This window comes from Cyanistes caeruleus, chromosome 8 (genome assembly GCF_971803275.1).
Source record: "Cyanistes caeruleus chromosome 8, bCyaCae1.hap1.1, whole genome shotgun sequence".
NCBI classification, from domain to species: Eukaryota; Metazoa; Chordata; class Aves; order Passeriformes; family Paridae; genus Cyanistes; species Cyanistes caeruleus.
In genome coordinates this window covers 38,095,971-38,116,413 of record NC_141708.1, presented here as the reverse complement: position 1 = coordinate 38,116,413, position 20,443 = coordinate 38,095,971, and the positions used below count along the sequence as shown (strand labels likewise).

The 20,443-nt window shown below is 41.2% G+C and overlaps 1 protein-coding gene and 1 long non-coding RNA gene across 2 annotated transcripts in view; one reads left to right on the top strand and one right to left on the bottom strand.

Annotated features, from left to right (window-relative positions):
* Positions 1-343: 343 nt before the first annotated feature.
* Positions 344-1,777, bottom strand: LOC111931646 (uncharacterized). The gene is made up of 3 exons (XM_023930351.2): positions 1,711-1,777; positions 1,180-1,608; positions 344-1,097 (listed from the first exon to the last, which is right to left on the bottom strand). Exons 1-3 carry the CDS (start codon positions 1,715-1,717, stop codon positions 451-453), a joined length of 1,083 nt encoding a protein of 360 aa, XP_023786119.1. The 5' UTR covers positions 1,718-1,777; the 3' UTR covers positions 344-450.
* Positions 1,778-1,828: 51 nt separating this feature from the next.
* LOC111921988 (uncharacterized) overlaps positions 1,829-20,443 on the top strand; it is a 28,673-nt gene continuing 10,058 nt past the window's right edge. The window contains exons 1-2 of the long non-coding RNA XR_015289778.1: positions 1,829-1,926; positions 10,558-10,614. This is a non-coding gene — a long non-coding RNA (uncharacterized LOC111921988). The remainder of the gene's footprint in view (positions 1,927-10,557; positions 10,615-20,443) is intronic.

The following is a 20,443-nucleotide window of genomic DNA, read 5'->3' as shown; positions in this document are numbered from 1 at the left end:
TTTCAAATCCCCAACAGAACCATCCCACAACGTTCCATCTCATCCACTCCCTGCCAAGGAAAGGTTCCCCTGCTTGGGGCAGCTCCTTCTTTCCTTGGCCTCTGGCAGCCAAACCAAGTGGGAAGCTTAGCACGTGCCCAGCGCCGTGCTCCCTGCTCCTGGTGACTCCGTGGTGCCTGTCCTGCTGCTTGATGCTCTGAGGACTCTCACCAGTATTGTTTCCCCCAGAGATGCCCAGCACCCAGAACAATGTCCCCATCCTCTTTGTCACCTACGCCAGCCCAGTGGGACCCACATGGGGCCCCCTCCCACTGTGAATATGAACCCTAGCAGAGAGAGGAGATGAAAAACAAGCCTTTAATGACTAAATGGGAATGAGGAGTGTAGGAGAGGGCTGGGGCTCTGGATGTAGGTCACTGGCTCAGATTGTCTTCTGGCCTTGGTGCTGCATCACTGCCGTCGTCTTTTTCTTGCCGGCTGGGCCATGGTCCTGCGGGAAGGTCTCTTAGCTCGTGGGGGTGCTGGCTGGCGCACAGCTCTTGGCCTGGCTGCTGCCAGCTGTCCTGTTTTTGGGGGCACAGGGATAGTGATGATGCCTGTTGGCTGCATCTGCAGTGCCTCCTCCTCCATCTGCACTGTGTGGGATGACTGAGGCTGGGAGGCAGTGGGTGGGCTGGCAGAGGGGGTCAGGTTGGGGATGGCAGGGATGGTATCCTGGCTATTCCTTTGCTGCACCTCCACCACCGGCTTCTTGGGATGGTCGTCTTCCAGCAGGAATTCACAGAATTCAATGAACTCATCGAAGTCCTCAGCTGTCAGGCTGGGGACATTGGCGGCCAAGACGGTGTCCTCATTGTCCCCTTGCTGTGCCAACTCCACTTGATTGTCAAGGCAGCCACTGTCCTCCAGGTACTCAGAGAGTTCTTCCAGGAGAGCATCCAAGGTGGAGCTGCTGGGGCTGTCAAGGGCGGTGTCCTCACTCTCTGCAGTGTCAGGCCAGGCAAATAGATGTGTGTCTGTGCTGTCCCCTGCCTGCTCAGGAATGGCCTCTGTGGTGGCAGCTGATCCGTCTCCAGGGAGATCCGTGGTCATCACTTCTGAAAATGGAACCCCAAGAGATTGAAGCTTTCCTCAGCTTGTCTGCTGGTGCGTGGGCTTTTGCCAGCCCTCAAAATTTACCTTCGGGCTCCATCGTAGTTGTGCCAGCTGGTAGAGCCAGGGCAGGTTGATTGTGGATGTGGAACACATTAGAGCCTATGGGGTAAAGGGCCTCTTCCTGGACCACAGCTCTTGGCTGGTAGGGCAGCAGTGTCCCCATCACCACCTGCTGTACCCAGCCATAGGCAGTGGGACAGAGAGCAGCCCCGAGGGGCAGCTGCACCAGCTGGGGAAGATGCACCACAGAGGGAAGATGCACCACCTGCCCCAGGGTCCCTGGGACCCCCTGCCTGGTGGTGACTGGGGCCAGCTGGTGGGAGGCGGTGTGGAGCTGGACAGGCCCAGAGGACAGTGGCAGCCTGGGGACAGAAGGCAGCTCCCAGGCAGCTCCCAGGGCAGAGAAGCTCACGCCAGGCACCTTCACCACTGTCACCTGGAGAGGGAACCTCTCTGTTGGGGGAAGCAGAGAGTGGTGATGGGGTGAGATAGTAGTAGGCACAGCCAGCTGTGGGTACCTGGAGGGCAAAAGCCCCAGGAGGAGTGCTGCTGTACCTGCCATGGTGCTTGGGCAGCCTGGGGGTTGCCTGGGACAAACACCACTTGGGGGTTCTGTCGCCAAGGCAACTGCTGGGGCAAGCAGTGTTCTGGGGGTTCCATTGCCATGGTTATTGTTCCCACCAATACCTGCTGCAGCCAGTATGGTGATGGAATGAGATTACTCCCTAATTAGTGCCCACAGCCTCCAGCCTGATGGTGACAGGAGGAGATGTGAGTGTGCCCTGTCATGGTGACGAGCCCCCTGTTCCCTGACAGCCCTGTCCCCATGGCCAGCACCAAAGCTGCTGTCAGCTCCAGAACAGCCTCCCAGGAATGCCCTGTTGTTCCCAAAGGGAACTGTTTCCCGTGGAACAGCCCAGGTGTACCCAGGCCTCCTCTGGGCCTGGTACAGGGAAAGCTACTCCTTCCCCATTCACCTGCTAGGGATCCATTGGCTGCTCTGGAAGTTGCCAAGTTCCAATTCTGCATCCAAGGCAGTTGGAGAGCCTCTTCCCTGGCCCAGCTGGGGCCCCACAGCCTGGTCACCCCAAACACCAGTGAGGCACATCAGGCACAATCTTGCTCCACAGCTGCTGCTTGGGAATGTGGGAATGGGTCCAGGTCCACTGAGAGCAGTCAGGAGCTTCCAAATCAATCCCTCCTTCCCCTCCTGGGGTTCATATGCAGCTGGGCAGGGGCTGACACAAGGCTGGGCTTGCTCTTAAAATGATCCTAAAGAGGATTTTCCTGTGGGATCAGCTATCAGATGGAATTGGTACTGAGAGGAATGTTACTTGGGTCCAAACTCATTTCTGTCCAGTTTTCACAGCTGCTATACACAATTTTTCCTGAAGTAAAACACAGGCTTTGGTGGTCAATTGCTCTGAAGACAACCACAGAACTGGTAACCGCTCTAATTATGTCCTAGGCTGCTGCTGTCAGAATTTAGGTTTAAAGTAGTGTGGAAAGGCATTTCAACATCTTCTTTCTGCAAACTTTTGATAAAAATGCTGTGGTATATTATGATAAAGTAAGTTCTGTTTTATTTGTGTCTTAACTTCTTACCTTTAATGAAATTAATTTTTAAATGGACCTCAAGGTTTAAATCACTCAAAGTGTGATTCTTCACGGCCAGAATATAGTAGGTTTTGGTCTCATCTGCCACTTTAAAAAATGGAGGATGAGCTGTAAAATACCTTGGGAGGTATAGATGATTTTGATTTTGCTGTTCTGGATGGTGCATTGGATAAATCCTGCAGTGGTTTGGTGCAGAAACCCAAGGTCAGATTTCTGCTCTACCTCTAAACTCACAAGACGGTTTGATGTTTTATTTCATGACAATAAAAGAGTTTTGTCTATTTGTTGGGGTGTGTGGGGTTTTAAAATTTATTTTTAGTTAAATTCTTCATTACTCCTAAATCTTGTACCTTTTAAAAGTGACTACAGTACTGCCAGTATTCTTGGTGTGCATGGCAGGGCAAGGGCTGCAGTTGCTGCAGCTCAGCAGCATCTGAGAGCAGCAGATCTCACCACAAGCTGCTGCAGTCTGGACAGCACTGGAACTGAACTCTTTGAAACTTATGGTGACCACATCTTCTTGATAGTTAATAGCCATCTGTGCTTAATGGCTAATAAGTGTGAAAACTTAGCTACTGAACACTTGCCAAGTATACAGAAAAAACAAAGAGAACATTTTGGAGTAGGTTTTGTGCAGCCGTGGGTCTGCAGGTTTCTTAAGTTTTATTTTCTTGGCTTTTGATTGTGTTGGTTTTTTTCTTACTGCCAAAGCTCTGTAAAAAGGGTCTGGAGCACAAACTTTATGACCAACAGCTGAGGGAGCTGGGGGACCTCATCCTGGAGAAAAGGAGAGGCTCAGGGAGGACCTTCTGGCTCTGAACAAATCTCTGACAGGAGAGGGCATCTGGAGGGGTCAGGCTCTGCTCCCAAGAAACCAGGACAGGACAAGGGGAAATGGCCTCAAGCTGTGCCAGGGGAGGCTCAGGTTGAAGATTAGGGATTTTTTTTTCTTGTGGTGAGGGTTGTAAATCATTTGCATGGGCTGTCCATGGCAGTGATGGAGTCATCATACCTGAAAGTGTGCCAAAAAATGTGTGGATGTGGCACTTAGAGACATGGTGAGATAATGAAAATGGTGGTGCTGGTTGATGGTTGGCCTTGATGACCTGAAAAGTCTTTTCCAGCCTTAAGGATTCTGTGATGATTCTAAAAAATATTCAGTGCTATCACAGTACCAAAGCAATGTTTGGATAGTTTATTCTTTGAAACACTTCCTTTGATTTGTGGAGGTGTGGAGTGGCAAGTGCTCAAACATCTTTGAAACCTAAATCTGGCAGTTTGAATATCATTAGAAATTACTCTGATTTTCCAATATTTCATAATAAATTCACTGGATTTCATAACTGACAATAGTATAAAAGTCCATTATGAAGACGACCTTGTAGGAATCCCTATATATTGTTTGACTGAGTTGCACATCAAAATTCATAACTGTGTCAAAAACATAACTGTAAACCACAGAACCTACTCTGACATCAGGTAATGAGCAAAAATACATCCAAATGCCATAAACTTTTTCTGGGAATGAAAAAAATGGCTGCCTGCTGAATTTTGCAAAGATCATCTTTGATGATGATGAACTCAGAGTGATATTTTGTATGTGTATGAAATATTGGACTTTAGGATATTGTTTCCTATTATTTCCTATTTCACAATAATGATATAAAAGCTGTGTTTGAAGAACTTCAAGTTTTGGAGGAAAAGTAATGTTAAATTCTAAAGCCAGTTGATAAGGAAATTGTGAAAATTTTTAACATCAGACCCTACAAGATTATATTTATATTGAGTTTATAACTTAGGATTTAGGAATGTGAGTACAGTATAATTTTCCTTTCCTACCTAGATCTCTGCTTTGTCTTTCAATTCCCATGTTGGAATTGTTTAGGAGCCTCTAAAAAATTGCACAGCATCCTGCTAAAAACTGAGGTTCTGGGTCAACTTCAGGAAAAGATTTGGATGTGAAGCTGCAAAATAGATTGAATAAATGAAAATCTCTTCAAAAGAACAAAATGAATACTCAGTCAAACAGGCAGCAGGAAGTGGTGTTTAGCAGCACATCTTCAAGTCTGGCAAATTAAATATTTTATCCTTTTTTTCTTCTTGCCTCTAAGGAGGCTTTATTCTTCCATTTTGTTTCCCTTCTCAGATTCTTCTCTTCCTAAAACTTAGCTTTTTCATGTCAGTGTTAAAGGCTCTTTGTAACAGCTCTGATTGCACATTGTGTGCCAGATCATCTCTGTAACATAAGGCAAACAATTCTAAATAGCACAGAACACTGGTGTGTAGCACCTTGTCTAACATGAGTGGCCTTCGCTGTGTTGTGGGGATTTAAAGTTTTGTACACTTGTAACAGTTAGCAGAGCAAGGCCCTATGTAAAAACATTCACAAATAGAAAAGGGATTAAAGCTATTTGGCAGAGATAATATTGTGTATTGTTTGCAGATAGCTTCTTACAAGGAAAGAAGTAAGTGACTTAAAGTTACAGCCTTCAGGCTTGCCTGCTTCTTCTGAAAAGATAAATGTGGGAAATGAAAAAATAGAAACTTCCACAGATACTGAAGGGTTTGACTTAGAGCCTTGGAAAGAACTTGTGTTAATGTGATGGTGAAGATACACAGACACTGAGTGGAGAAATTGTAGGCTTATGTTCCTATAGTTGCAAGTAAGAATATGCCTTAAGTATGAAATTGTATTGAGTAAGATGGTGAAGGGTTTTGAACTGTAATAGTGTGATTTTATAGAATGAGCTAGGAGTATAAAGGTTATAATAAGAAGCATATGTGTATGTGACCTAGTAGTCTAATGGATAAAAGGCAGATGCAGTGTGGCAGAACTTGGCAAAGGTGATAGGTGATTAAATAAAAACAAACTCTGTGTCAACTGTCCATTGGACCAGACTTTAATATATAAAATGTTATATATTGTTGTGTAACAAGGAGATCATGTCTACCTGTGAGCTATGGCTGACTTGTTGCTCCTCAAAATCACATGCCTCAAGACTGATGTGTTATCTGATAGATTTGTGCAATAATTGTCTTAATAGCACCAGTAATCCCATCCCTTGTTATTCATCTCAACAATAAATACTGTTGTGGTTCACTCAGCTGCAGATAGTTTTTTGATTTGGTTAATAAACTGAAGTGTATCCAAAACTCTGGTTGAAAGAAGAAGCAAGCCAACACCCCTCCCCAGCCGCTCCCAAACCCAAACCCAAATAAACGAAGAGATTCATGAACAGTTGCCAAGAAACCATTTATAATTTTTTAATTTATATTTATATTGTGATTTCTGCAAATATTTTGATTATTGAGGTGCCTGGATACTAGTTTTCTAAATGTAAATATTATGCCTTCATTAGGCACATTAAGCATTTTGCTCCAAACATTCAGATTAAGTATTTCAATGTGCTTTTCTAATTGCATTAAAAAGAAAAAGATCAAATGCCTGAGTCAGTTCTGTGCATACCCACACATGTAGCTCTCATTAGTGTCAGAGTTAAGTGTAGAGGAAAAGAGAATTAGACCTGGGATACACCTTATTAAAATGTGTGTAGGTGTTTAAACTTAAATCTGTAATGGTTAGTGGACAAATGCCTGAAGAATAGTGTCTGGTGCAGATCCAAGGCACAATAATAATTTCCCAAACTTGCCATGTGTGGGATTCATCCTGCTTCCCTTCAGACATGTTCATGGGAGGCTGAACAAGTAGCTTCCATTCTCCATTTTCCCTTTGGGATGTCCCTGCCCAGGAACTGGAGCAGCAGGACACTGGCACAGGTGGCATCACCTTGGCAGCTTTGGGCTGGTGAATTCACTTTCTAGTCACTCCTTGCCCAGACTGAGACTAGGTTTGACTGAATATTGTTCAGTGTCTCCCTGTTAAATCTGTGCTCAGGTGCTGACTGTGCATTGCAGTAGGGGAAAGACAGCACCCACTTACATTCCAAAGCTACAATGAAGGCACTCAGAGGCAAAGATGTGCTTCATCTCCCACTTCAGTGAAATTTGAGAACCCAGAATTGTTGCTGGGCCTGTGCTGGTGGTATAATCTTGTGAATGTAGTGGTTGATAGATCATGAGTCTTCTGTATTATCTCTTCAAGTGGGGCTTTTGAATCCTCACTAAATTCTTTAAAAACAAGCAATAAACCTTTTTAGACAGGATTAGTTTTGCAAATTCAAAATCAGGGGTTTTGTCTGTCAGAGTAAGACTTGCTGCAGATACTGAGTTGAGTGAGCCAAAGAACAGGAAGGAGCCTCTAACAGGACTGAGATCTGCACCAAGAACTTTGGTTATTGGAAAAAAATAATTACACCTTACCAAAGCAGTTGGAATTTGTCACACAAGAAAATAACCAATTCAGAAAGAAGCTGAAGAAATGTAGATTTTTACAAGGAATCCAGATTTTCTCCTTTTCACGAGGAGTCCAGAATGCTGTCTGTCTTCCTCAGACTTGTTGGTGTAACTGAAGTAGGAGCTCACAGGTGACCCCCAAAGCTCTTCAGCAAACATGGAATATATATCCCAGTATCTTGACAAAGTCGTGCAGAGTGCAAAGGGTGAGAAAAATGCCTGACTCAGCTCAATATTAGAACTTGCAAAAAGTACAGGCAAAGAGTTGTGCTGTTCCAGAAATGGCTGGAAAGAACAGGCCATCAGCTGGATGTTTGGGGGTAATTTTTGTTGCTATTTATTAATTATCTAGGCCGCTCCTGCCATTTACAAGGCTTCTACAGCATGGTAGTATCTGCACAGGAAGAAAAGAGTGTGGTGAGAAGAGAAATATGTGGAGCCTCCAGCTGGTAAATTCAGCTTTGGGGCAGGAAGGGATCTTTCAGCAGAACAGAAGGCAATGGCTGAAAATCTGAGTTCTTTGAGAGAGGCTTCTTAACTGAAGACTAGGACATTAAGAGTAGCAGTTGGATGCGTTAAGTTTAACTGTCTCATGAACTAAGCAGGAGAACCAGCCAAATGGATTTATTGCCTTGTGTTAGTGGAATGGAAAAGAAAGGATCTTTCTGCTTTCAAAATGAGAAGGGGAAATAAAGACAGAAAAAACAACACTTCTTCCTGCCTGACAGGGAAGAAATCTAGAGGAACATTGAGGACAACAATTTCTGGGTCAAGGATTTGGCAAATAATCTTAGAAAAATGAAACAAGCCTTTATTGGTGTTCAGTATCTGAATAGCCAGGCAGCCAGGCTGGAGTGTTAGCAGTGTCTGTTAGGCTTTGTCCAGCACTTGTGTGTATCTCCAAATCACACCAGTCATCTTACAGCGGAAATCTAGAAATGCTAGTATATAAGGAGGCTGAACACAGAGTTGGGGAAAAGAGTAGGAGCAAAGAAATTGATGGATGAATCCAGTTTGTCAAGGGAAGAATTACTGTTATGGAGCAAAAGAGTGAATGAAACAAAAGCTGTAAAACTAACAAGAGAGCTGTGATATAAGATATTGCAGGTGCTTTCAGGTTAATAAGCTTATTCAGTAGTTAAGAAGATGACCAAAAGTTGTTTACTTGGTAAATGGAGTAGCATTTGTCTAATTTGATAATTAGTTTCAGTGAAAAGGGTTCTGAATTCTCCACTACATTATGAAATGGAAGTGTAATTATTAGTCCTTTCCTGTATTGGAAAACCAAATTAGAGCAATTTTCAATATACAGGATTATTACAGGCCGTTACAGGCAGGATCTTTTGTTAAAGAAAATGTTAGAAAAGAGATACTAACATCATGTAAGGACTGTGACCTCCTCCCCTCCATTCTTCGGCTTGTTTGGAGGTGCACTTTAATCAGATTCAAAAGACAGAGAATAAAGGAAGATTAAAATACACTGTCATAGAACAATGCAAAGTTCACAGTTTTATTAAGTGGAGCTAGTACAAAATCTGGATATTTCCAGTTTCATATTAAAAAATATTTTGAAATCTTAGGTGGATATAAACAGCATCTAACTTTTCGTTTTGGACTTTGCTGAGGTACCATAAACTGCTGCTGTCTCCTCCATTCTTTGCTTTTCACATCACTATGCAAATGATGGAATTAGCAACCTGTTAACTTGCTGCCTTTCAAATGTAATTAATTATTCCGTTTTGGTACTCTAGTGTTTCATGCTGGTGCTTTAAATAGTAGTGGACACATTTTGTGTTGTTTCCCTGTATGTCATTAACATTTAATCTAACTGTAAGTACATGTAGAACTGACATTTATTTGCCATGGCCAATTTAAACTGTCTCTAGCCCCATTGTTTTGTTTATTAACAAGTGACTAAAATAATCTTTAAAAAAATACATAAACCAGTAAAGATTACCCTTAGCAAAGTCTCCCATGAGCTTTGACTAGGAAATTGTTATGTATAAAGCAACCCATCAAATCATATTTGTTTTTGCTTTAGTTTAAAGTGCAGTTGAGTAATGCAGTGGATATTAAATCCATTGATGTATGCTTTACATTTTATCATAATCAAAGTGGTCCATGCAAGAGTAGCCTAAGAATTATAGTATTAATTTAAATGCAATACTGTCTATTAGGGAAAAAACCTCAGAGACAACCTAATGTTTTCTTATTCTTTCTATGTAGTTAATTTAATGCCTAATAAAATTATATGTTTTTCTAATTTTCACAAATAGCAATTTATGATTTAGGCCCTACGTTTGCTCTCTGTGCTGAATCAAGACTGGAAATGGATCCCTAGAAGTAGAAGATGAGGTTTTATATAATTTTAAAATGCTTTAAAACACCAGTTTATTTGTTTATTTTCTTAGTAACTTGCTGAGTCAGCAGTCTTTAAATTAACCTAGTAAAATACGTGACTGTGATTTGCTGAAGGCTGATGTTTGGGAGCGTGGGACTCGATGCTTGTGAGAGCTGTCGAGCAGAACTTCTGACCCCAGCTGGTTTATGCAGCCTGGGTTCTGCTGGGTTCATGGGGACTGAGGATCCTTGGGGCTCAGCAGGGACAAAGCAGGAGCAGGACTTGCAGTGTCATGGCTGGCAGATATCTGTGTCAGGAAAATTAATCCACAAACACCAGAGGTTTATGTCCAGAAAGGAGACAGAGGAGTCCTTTTACTTTATTCAAATAAAGGGAGAGGCCATGGGGCATTCCCCTGGGGTCTCTCAAATTTTTGGAGGGCGCAGCCTCCTTTTTTATCCTAATTCCCAGCCGCTTGTCCCTTCTCCCTTTCCCCATAGGCTGAGGTACTTGACAGGTACAGACTGCCTGGAACGCCTGACACCTGGGGTACCTTTTCCCCCTCCACCCCCAATGCATAATCCCTTCTTAACTTTTGTGGAACTCATAGTGTTCTTTCAGTGCCTCTTTGATCTTCTACTGGAATCCATCCCATTGTTTCTGTCGTCTCTCACTGATAGCTGCATCTTATCAACTGACCCACAGCTTGTTTGTAAAGACAAGCTCATCATTCCTCTCATCTGTGGTGGGTCAAACCTCTGCCGTGCTCCAAGGGATTGAATTCCAAGCACAAGCACTGCCGGGGTAAGGCTTTGGTCCCAGGGCTGTCCCAAGCATTTATGCCAAAGAACCAAGTTTTTGGTGGCTCCATAGCCAGACCAGCTTGCACACACATGGCTCCTTGTATAAACAACTCAAATTCCAAGGAATGTCTCATTCTGTCCTGGAAATATGTGTTTTTCAGAACACTGTGCAGGAGATATCACATTGCAGCTTTGAACATGGTCACAGGAGAGGAGGGGAAATACAGACAAAGGCAATTCTATTTTTTTAACCTTGTGGGCTGATCAGCAATTCTGTTTCCTTTTCAGCTATTTAACAGTTACTTGTGAAATCAGAATGGCTGGAGAAACTGCTGTGGGATCAAGGTTTGTGCATCAATTTTGTAAACTGTTTTAAGCAGAGTAACATGCTGCATATTTCAGCATTCCCACATGCTGTTTTTAAATTCTTTTGCCTCTGTTTTAACAGTAACTACTTTTCTGAGAATGGAATTAAGTAGTTTTTGGCAAAAATGTAGTAAGGGATTCTCTTCACCCCTCCTCCCAGTTTGTTTTCTGAGAAATTTCCCTGTTAACCATGGCACAAGAGAATAAGATTTACCCTTAATAAAAATCAGATTAATTTCCCAGTTATGTTGGTATCTTCATCACAGATTTAATTTATTCTTTTTCCTTCAAAAACAAAAGAACCATGCTTTTCTTTCAAAATAAACTGACAAAATAGCTTTCTATAAATAGAAGGGGCATTTAAAGCTGTTAATTTAAACTTACACAGCAAAAGAGAGATGAATCCATCTAATCTTTTGGCAATTAAAAATGAATGCTACATTAATTAGAAAAAGGTCTCAAATTAATTATTCTGAATTAGAAATAGTAATCTGTACTAAAGTATTCCTTTAAAAATGTATGTATGTGGGAACTGAACCAGCTGGAATAGATCATACCTTGGACTGGGTTCCTGACATAGAGGGAATAAACCTGAGACCACGGGAGGTGGGATTCTGAAAGGATAAAATTAGGATGCTGCTGGGATCACTCCGTAATAGATCACGTCCCTGGTCTGTGTTGGTGATTGGACCCCCTGCCCTCAGGTACCCCTATTTATTGCTGGACTACCCACACCTCTGGGTCTTTGAATGCAGCCCTTTGGACCATGCAGTCCCAGTGAACACTAAAATCTATCTGTGGGTACTTCATCGTACCCATCCTGATTCATTCCACCACGCTGGATGATCGAACTGGACGAGAGGCCTCAGAACCCCATTGAGACATATGTATTTTTTATTACTTAATATTATTGTATTTTTAATAGACTGCATTCTAAAAAAATAATAAAAAAAATCCAAGTACATAATTTCTGGGAGAATTGAAACATTGCTCTTTATTCCCATTTCTCTGTTACAGAATATATGAGGATTTGTGAGGTGGATTGTGCATTATTTGCCCTGGTTTCAGACACTGAATTTTGGTTATTTCTCCATCCCATCCCTGGATTTTGGTCCATTCTGAAGGTTGTATTCAACAGGAGGTAGCAGCTGTTAGGTTAATTCACAAATGCTAGCAGGATGTGTACAACCAAGAAATCTGGGAAAGGGAGGTAATTTCCCTATATCTAATAGTGTCAGGATTTTGGTATCTGCTAAGTTCAACTCAATGTGGAAATAACACATTAGCTTGACTAAATCTCCTGACTAAGACCTTTATTAAGAAATAATATGATAAAAATAACATGAGTAAATTGGGAATTTCTGCACATATTTCAGGAAGGGAGAAATACAGCCATTTAATAGAATGTGACCTTTAAGAAATACAAAATACAGCTTGAGTCAGCACTGCTGTTTTTCTGAACCTTAGATTCAGCCCTTTTTTTAAATTTATGGATGAGGGCCCTGGGGACACCCCAGAGTTCGCCTTTTGAGTGTCTCTGGGTGCCCAGAACAGGGTTTAGGGCCAGCTGAAGAGGGAAGGCTGTGCCCAGGTGCTGCTTGGGAATGGGCCTCAGTATTGTCACTGTCATAATTTATAACTGTGGATGGATCTCTCCAGTGTCCAATCCTTCTGCCTTCCCCCCTGTTGGGGGTTAGGTGTCCTTCTTTAAGTTCTTTTAGTTACCTGTGGAATTTTTACTCATTAGTTGTGGGGAAAACCTAACTGTGGGTACTTGGTGGATACTTGAAGAACACAGAGTTCGGCTGGGCCCAGGGTGGGAAGGGGGCAGGAAAAGGGGAGGGTGGGGGCAGTTTTGGCAGCTTCTTCAGCTTCAGAGAAGGACACTTTGGGCACGGAGCTGTTGCTGTGGAGAGAAGGGAACTTTGCCATCACCCAGACAGAGCTGCTGCTTCTTCTCCTTCTTCCCTCTTCATTGGTGGCCTCGCACCCCCTGCCCTGCCGGGACGTGTGGCAGTGCCAGGCACCGCTGCGGAGCTGCTGTTCCACCTCATCCACCAGCCCAGGATCTCAGCTCATCCCTGCTGATCCACCTCATCCACCAGCCCAGGATCTCAGCTCATCCCTGCTGTTCCACCTCATCCACCAGCCCAGGATCTCAGCTCATCCCTGCTGATACACCTCAGCCACCAGCCCAGGATCTCAGCTCATCCCTGCTGCTCCACCTCATCCACCAGCCCAGGATCTCAGCTCATCCCTGCTGCTCCACCTCATCCACTGCCCCAGGATCTCAGCTCATCCCTGCTGCTCCACCTCATCCACCAGCCCAGGATCTCAGCTCATCCCTGCTGATCCACCTCATCCACCAGCCCAGGATCTCAGCTCATCCCTGCTGCTCCACCTCAGCTCATCCCTGCTGTTCCACCTCATCCACCAGCCCAGGATCTCAGCTCATCCCTGCTGTTCCAGCCGAGTGTTCCTCAGAGCCCTGCAGGAGCACTGGGACTGACTGCCCGAGGGGGTTTGTGAAAACAAAGCCTCTCCTCCATCCCTTCCCATCTCAGCTGAGAAAGCTGTCACGGGGTCCCTGGTTCTGCTTTCTTGTTAATGCTGTAGTTATTGTTGTTTGTTTGCCTTGTTATAAATACTAGTAAAGAACTGTTATTCCTATCCCCAGATCTCTGCCTGAGAGCCCTTGATTTCAGAATTATAATAATTTGGAGGGAGGGGTTCTACATTCTCATTCCAGGGGAGGCTCCTGCCCTCCCTAGCAGACATCTGTCTTCTAGAACCAAGACACCCCCACCATGTTGTGACAGAGATTTTATTATTTTAATTGTGTTGTATGAAAAAGTATTTAATTTTATTTTTGCTCCTGGTGGGTGTCTTAGAGCTCTTGTATCTTGAGAAATAGCAAATAATGATTTCCTGTTTCTCTTTTGTCCGCTACCATAACTTTATTGGTCTTTACAGTATTCCTCATTGTCTTCCTTCATGCTACAGGTTCAAAATTTATGTAGCTGCTCTAAGACCTACAGTTGTGCCATTCCTGTCCATGTGGGCTGTCTTTACCTTATTTCACCCTTTCTCAGTCTGCTCTGAACATGGCAGCAATGCTAACCTCACACCTCTCCCTGCAGTGCCAAAAAAGATATGTTTCTCCAAGGTCTCCTCAGTGGAATGGGGTCATTTTTGCTCAGACAAACAGCAAGCTTGCTACAAAAGGGGCTTTCCAATTTGTAGGCCAATGTTACCAAATGGCTCCAGCTGGCAGAAAATAGTCTTTCCTGGACTAAACTATCCAGTTGTGTTTTTTTTTTTCTTTTGTGAGCCAAATAGATTGAGAGGAGGGACTACTAAACTCAGAGATACCTAATGTTGAGGAAAAATAGGTTTATGTGAATTATTTTGGGGGAGGGCCTCTCATTTGCTAATGTTGAGGGCCAGAATTGAAAATCAGCTCGTTAAATATAAGTGGGACCAAATTTTCTGCTTTGAGGAGAATGTTGCAACCAGCAGCATGTCTTCTCTGATCCTTGGGAACAGAAAGAAGAGGGAGCTGACTCCCAATTCTCAGTGATATTTGATACAACTTTTTCCTAGGATAGTTTATTGAGGTTGATCTAGTCCATTAAAGTTTCATTCTATTCTTGTCCATCTTTTTAAAACCCAATCCCTATACTAACCTTCACAATTCAGAGATCAAAATTTTCAGGAGGTAATCCTATTTGACTTCTGATAATCCCATGTTGAGGCACAGGATGCAGTAAGGCTTGTAAGAAAGTGGCATGGAACAACTACATTTACTTTCTGGGATTATGTGCAATATACTCTTAGAGTATGGGCATTACATTGGGAAGCCTTTAATGTTGAACAGCCCTTTTAAGAACAGTTTGCAGATCTGAAATCAGATTTTCTGGAAAATAACCACATAAAAGCTTATTTCAATACCACCGTTCTCTCAAAAATGGAGTGAAAAAAGGAAATTTCTCCCCCTTCTGTGTTTCAAGTCAAATGATAAGTCACAAAGAACTTAATTAGCAGCAGTGCATGTGAGACAGGGACCATAGGCTCAATTTCCATAATTTCCAGACAGCATTATCTGTATGGACAGAGGCAACATCATACTCTTTAGGGGAGCTGGAGCATAAAACAAGGCAAGAAATTTTCTCCTTTTATTCCAACTCCAAGGTCTATTGATCTTCCTCTAATCTCTATTGCATAATTTAATTTAAAAATATATATGTTTTACTCACTTCCTGTGCTACCTAAGAAACAAGTGAGTTAAATAGCATATTTTTTTTAATTAAAAGTTTAATTTGGTGGACTGGCTTGATGCTGTGTTGAGTCCCAGCAGCAGTTCAGGGCAGCTGTGTCATTCATGGGCAGGTGTGTGCCCATGCAAAGAACTGAATAAATTCCTTGGGATTGGCAGACGTGTGGGTCAGACTTTTGAACTCTCAGTTCATACAGAAACTTTTTTGTGTTAAACCATTGAGCCTTAAATGTTGCACAGAACATGCAGTGAGATGGAAAAGACTCCTCAGGCCACAATGTGAACTCAATGAGATTTTTAAAAGTCTCCCTATTTAGATGAAAAATATTTTGAGATTTCAGTAATCTGATATTGCTGTAAATTTGCCAAGAGCTGCTGTAATCTCTTATTCTAATGACACATAATCAATTTTCTCTGTAATGCAGAAAAGCAGAATTATTGAGGTGTAAATGTTCATTATTTATAAACAGCTCAGTGAGTCACAAACATGTTCTCTTGCTGATTTAACATACTTTTTCACCTTACTGACTGCTGATTCCTCATCCAGTCTCTCCTGGCTAGTGATTAGGGAAAGAAGAAAGAATCAGGAGTCACAACATCCCATTTCTTTAGTGTTTTCTAACTTATGTGGTCTCAGCCAGCATTTCTGTCCTGATGGGCATTTGTCCCCTGTCATCTTCCTCTGAACTCGTGTCTGTCATATATCGTAATAACATTTAATTAAAGCCTGATGGGCATTTACTTGCTGAACTTCTTATACTTTCCAACAAATGACCTTTTTCCTGTCTTCTTTCTCCACTCTGTTGAGTTGTGATTTTCAAAATAATTCCTGTGGGTATTTAATATAGATACTGACCATATCTGTGCTTGCATCCTGACAGGGGAGACTTCATAGGAACATTCTAAACACAGTTTCTTAAGTCATGGACTCTAATAATTTGTGGCCCAGTGACTTTCTGAACCAGAGGCAGCAGTCTGATACCTATGAATCCTTGGATGGATTTTTTTTGCACGACTGTAACCTTTGTGAAAGGTTCATGGTCCTGAGGTAAGGACCCAGTCACCTGGTGTGCAATGGACGTGTATTTCCTTTTGTTTCTCCCAAACTGTAGCTTAATTGGGTACCTATCTCTTCCTCCTTACATTGGAAGAGGCTGTGATCAGTGATTCCCTCATATTCTCCATGGTAATTATAGTTTCTCAAATGTAATTACAGACAACTGTAGAGCTGGACTTTTTAGTTTGAATATTGTTGGATTTGCCTAATTTCCAGAAGTTTATTTTTTAGAGACCTGTTCTCTAAAACTTGCAATTTGTAAAAGCCAGGAATTACATATGCTTTTAAGGAAAGCAGCTATGTATCTCAAAGTAGGAATCATGGATGATTTGTGATGTTTCAGAAATAAGCACCCAGTTATTTAGTACAAATCTGTAAAACAGCTTAATGAGTGAAGAAAAATGCTGTGATGCAATTTGTAAGTCATATGTGTGCATTCCTCTTATGTTAGTGTTACTGAATGAATTTCTGACAATGTTAGTCTTTATAATGATTATACTTTTACCTAAACATCAGATAAAATGGAAAAATCTCTTTTTGATTGCAATTTTGACCTCTCAAGTTGCTGATATGTATGAATTATTTTTTATTTAGTAAAGAGTCCTTTGAAATGTGAGCTATTTGGCATATTCTCACTTCAAAATTTGCATTCACTTCCCTAGTTATTGCACTCAGGATGATGTTTATGCTTTCTGATTTCAAATGTAGTTTCTAGTTAACTTCATTATTCCAATTACTAGCTCTTTGTCACATATTCAAATCTAAATGGAAAAAAAGTTGTCAGGGAAGAGAAAAGGGATGACTGGAAGCTGACTAATGATTCATGCTGGTTCCAAAATCTCTATTTTGTTCATTTTTTCATTACTTATTCGGTAAAAATGTCTAGGCAAGATAAAAGTGTAATCTTTTTTCATGAGTATTAATTTATCTGAACCACTTATGGCCTATTTCTCACTTTTTTTTTTGGTTTCTGCTGTATTTTCAGGTTTGTATTCACTTTCTAATAAAATTTTCTCTGTGTTCCCCAGAAAAACATAGGGAAAAAGTGGACTTTATGGCTTTTCAAAATGGTAAAATCTTCGCAATCTGAAGTGTGAGCCATCAGCTGAACAATATTTTGCTCCTATAAAATGGGAAAAAAAAGACTATTACTCTGCATTTTTTTTTGTATTTCTGTTCTCTTAAGTGTGGACATTCATTATAACTGGCCAGCCACAGCTTTTTTTTTTTTTTTTTGGTTCTTTTCTCTTTTCTTCTCTTTTCTTTTCTTTTCTTTTCTTTTCTTTTCTTTTCTTTTCTTTTCTTTTCTTTTCTTTTCTTTTCTTTTCTTTTCTTTTCTTTTCTTTTCTTTTCTTTTCTTTTCTCTTTCTTTTCTTTTCTTTTCTTTTCTTTTCTTTTCTTTTCTTTTCTTTTCTTTTCTTTTCTTTTCTTTTCTTTTCTTTTCTTTTCTTTTCTTTTCTTTTCTCTTTTCTTCTCTTTTCTTTTCTTTTCTTTTCTTTTCTTTTCTTTTCTTTTCTTTTCTTTTCTTTTCTTTTCTTTTCTTTTCTTTTCTTTTCTTTTCTTTTCTTTTCTTTTCTTTTCTTTTCTTTTCTTTCTTTTCTTTTCTTTTCTTTTCTTTTCTTTCTCTTTTCTTCTCTTTTCTTTTCTTCTCTTTCTTCTCTTCTCCTTTCCTTTCCTTTCCTTTCCTTTCCTTTCCTTTCCTTTCCTTTCCTTTCCTTTCCTTTCCTTTCCTTTCCTTTCCTTTCCTTTCCTTTCCTTTCCTTTCCTTTCCTTTCCTTTCCTTTCCTTTCCTTTCCTTTCCTTTCCTTTCCTTTCCTTTCCTTTCCTTTCCTTTCCTTTCCTTTCCTTTCTTTCCTTTCCTTTCCTTTCCTTTCCTTTCCTTTCCTTTCCTTTCCTTTCCTTTCCTTTCCTTTCCTTTCCTTTCCTTTCCTTTCCTTTCCTTTCCTTTCCTTTCCTTTCCTTTCCTTTCCTTTCCTTTCCTTTCCTTTCCTTTCCTTTCCTTTCCTTTCCTTTCCTTTCCTTTCCTTTCCTTTCCTTTCCTTTCCTTTCCTTTCCTTTCCTTTCCTTTCCTTTCCTTTCCTTTCCTTTCCTTTCCTTTCCTTTCTTTCCTTTCCTTTCCTTTCCTTTTCTTTTCTTTTCTTTTCTTTTCTTTTCTTTTCTTTTCTTTTCTTTTCTTTTCTTTTCTTTTCTTTTCTTTTCTTTTCTTTCTTTTCTTTTCTTTTCTTTTCTTTTCTTTTCTTTTCTTTTCTTTTCTTTTCTTTTCTTTTCTTTTCTTTTCTTTTCTTTTTCTTTTCTTTTCTTTTCCTTTCTTTTCCTTTCTTTTCCTTTCTTTTCCTTTCTTTTCTTTTTTTAAGTGGAACATGTTTTGGTTTCTATGTTCTTCCTTCATAAAACCCCCACCCTTCTCTTTGCTGTACCCCTGATTTCAGAAGCAGTATTTGAGAACTGCAGAGTGCAAAGCTGACACACAGAAATGGGGAGCTTATTGGAGTTTTATAGAAAAAGCAGCCCTTGAAGTGTTACTTAGACACCCCTCTCTCACCAGCTGCACATGTAGAGCCTGTCACTTGATATCAACACAGTGCTGGGCCTGTGCTCCTTAGAATAAACAAGTGTATGCTTACTGGGGTGGGTTAATACTGGCTTTGGCACCTTCTCTGTTGAGTTCTTAACTGGTCAGGGTGTTTCTGCAGCATCTTGTAATTGATAGCACAATTTATAGAGTACATTATACCAATTATAAGAAATTATATTTTTCTTTGATCAAATAAAGTTCACTGCATGTAATTCAGAAGCTGCAAAAATTCCATTCCACTGCTAAACCACTAAAGATTGGTGTGGAATGATCTTTAGTAATTCATTTTTAGATATTTTTTCCCTTCAACTGCTCAATTGATGGAAAAACGATGGCATAAAAGAGAGCTATGATTATTGTGTAATGAAATGGCTTTAAATGGTGGGATTTAAAAAGTGGCAGTTGTACTGACAATCAGAAAATAGCAAGGGCTGAGGGCAGTGAGGAGAACCGGGGTAAGAATGAAGAAGACTCCTGGCAGAGAGTGGATAACCAGGCTGGCACTTTGCTCTGGAGAGGTGCTGGGAAGAGCTGTCAGTGCTGTCAGTGCTGTCATACCGAGTGTCCCCCAGGAGCAGAACAGACTTGGTGGGCAAGGCAAGCCTTGAGTCCCGCTCTTGTCGATGGGAGCAGGAGCTCTTGCTGTCCTGCACTCTCTGCTCAGGGACCAGGGTGGTTTGGCCACCTGCAGATTCACAAAAGTGAAAATGAGCTGTGCTGGTGTTAAGTGCCTCCCATTCTTCAGGGGGCCTCTGGCTGGATTTTGGGAAGGGCTCTGTGTGTTGGGGATGGCCCTGGGTGTCAGTTTTTATTCCTGCCACATTTTCCATTTTTCTGTTTGGGTTTCTTCTTCTTGGGTCTGTCTGTTTAATTAGGCCTCCACATTTCTCTTTGCTCTTCTAAAAGCCAGATTAGTGTGCAGCAGCATTGTAGTGCTGGGTATTTGTTCCAAAGTCTTACTGGAGATTCCTAAATAAAACCCAATTAATGTTGGAACTGGTGAGATTCCAAGTTGAGACCTCTCCCTTATGACAATTCTTTTGCTCACATTCAATCCACATTAAAATCACACCAAGCTGGCATAAAATGTCTAAGCAGTGCACAGCATCTTGCCACCTCTTACATCTGCTTTGGTTGCCCCACCAAATATTTTTGTAATAAATGATGCATTAAAATGAGTTTATTTGCCTTCAGCTCTTGATCTCCTCTAGTTTTATAGCACTTTGTTCCTTAATATTCCCATTTCTCCTTTAAGAAAAGCTCCAGACTTATCTTCCCTCACTCATCTGGTACTCAAAATTCTTTCAGAAGCTTGAGACCTATAGTAAAAATTTCTGATTTTGGAAATGATTACTACTTGCTAAAAAGGAACATTGAATAATAATAAAGTCAGCAAATCAATATGGAGAGTAAACAAATTACGAGATGTTGTAAATTGACTTAAGCCCTGATTCTGCAGTAATTTACATGTGGTACTGTCTAATTTTGTTAGGCCAATTTTTACAAAATCCTGATGGTAAGATAATCTACTTGGCTGAAGAGTTACTGGGGAACAGATTTCTCTCTGTTAATGTTTCTCAAAAAAAAAGTTTTTAATCTAAAAAAAAAAGCATTGCCACTGTGTCTGTGCTCCCCATTTGCTCAGGACAGTTGAATGTTCAATAAAATAGCTAAAATATCATATTTGAGTGTTATCCTTTGCCATGAGCTATTTCTCACAATGAAATTTAGTGACTTCAGATCCTGAAATAAGGCCAGAGTTGAGGTAATTAAATTAAAATATATACTTCATTATGAAATTAGCCTACTTCCTGTTCTTTTCAAAGTGGGTTTTTTTTGTCACTGAGGTGCTCTGGCCTTCCACCTCACTTGAGGTGTCGCTCTATTAGGAATGGCAAGA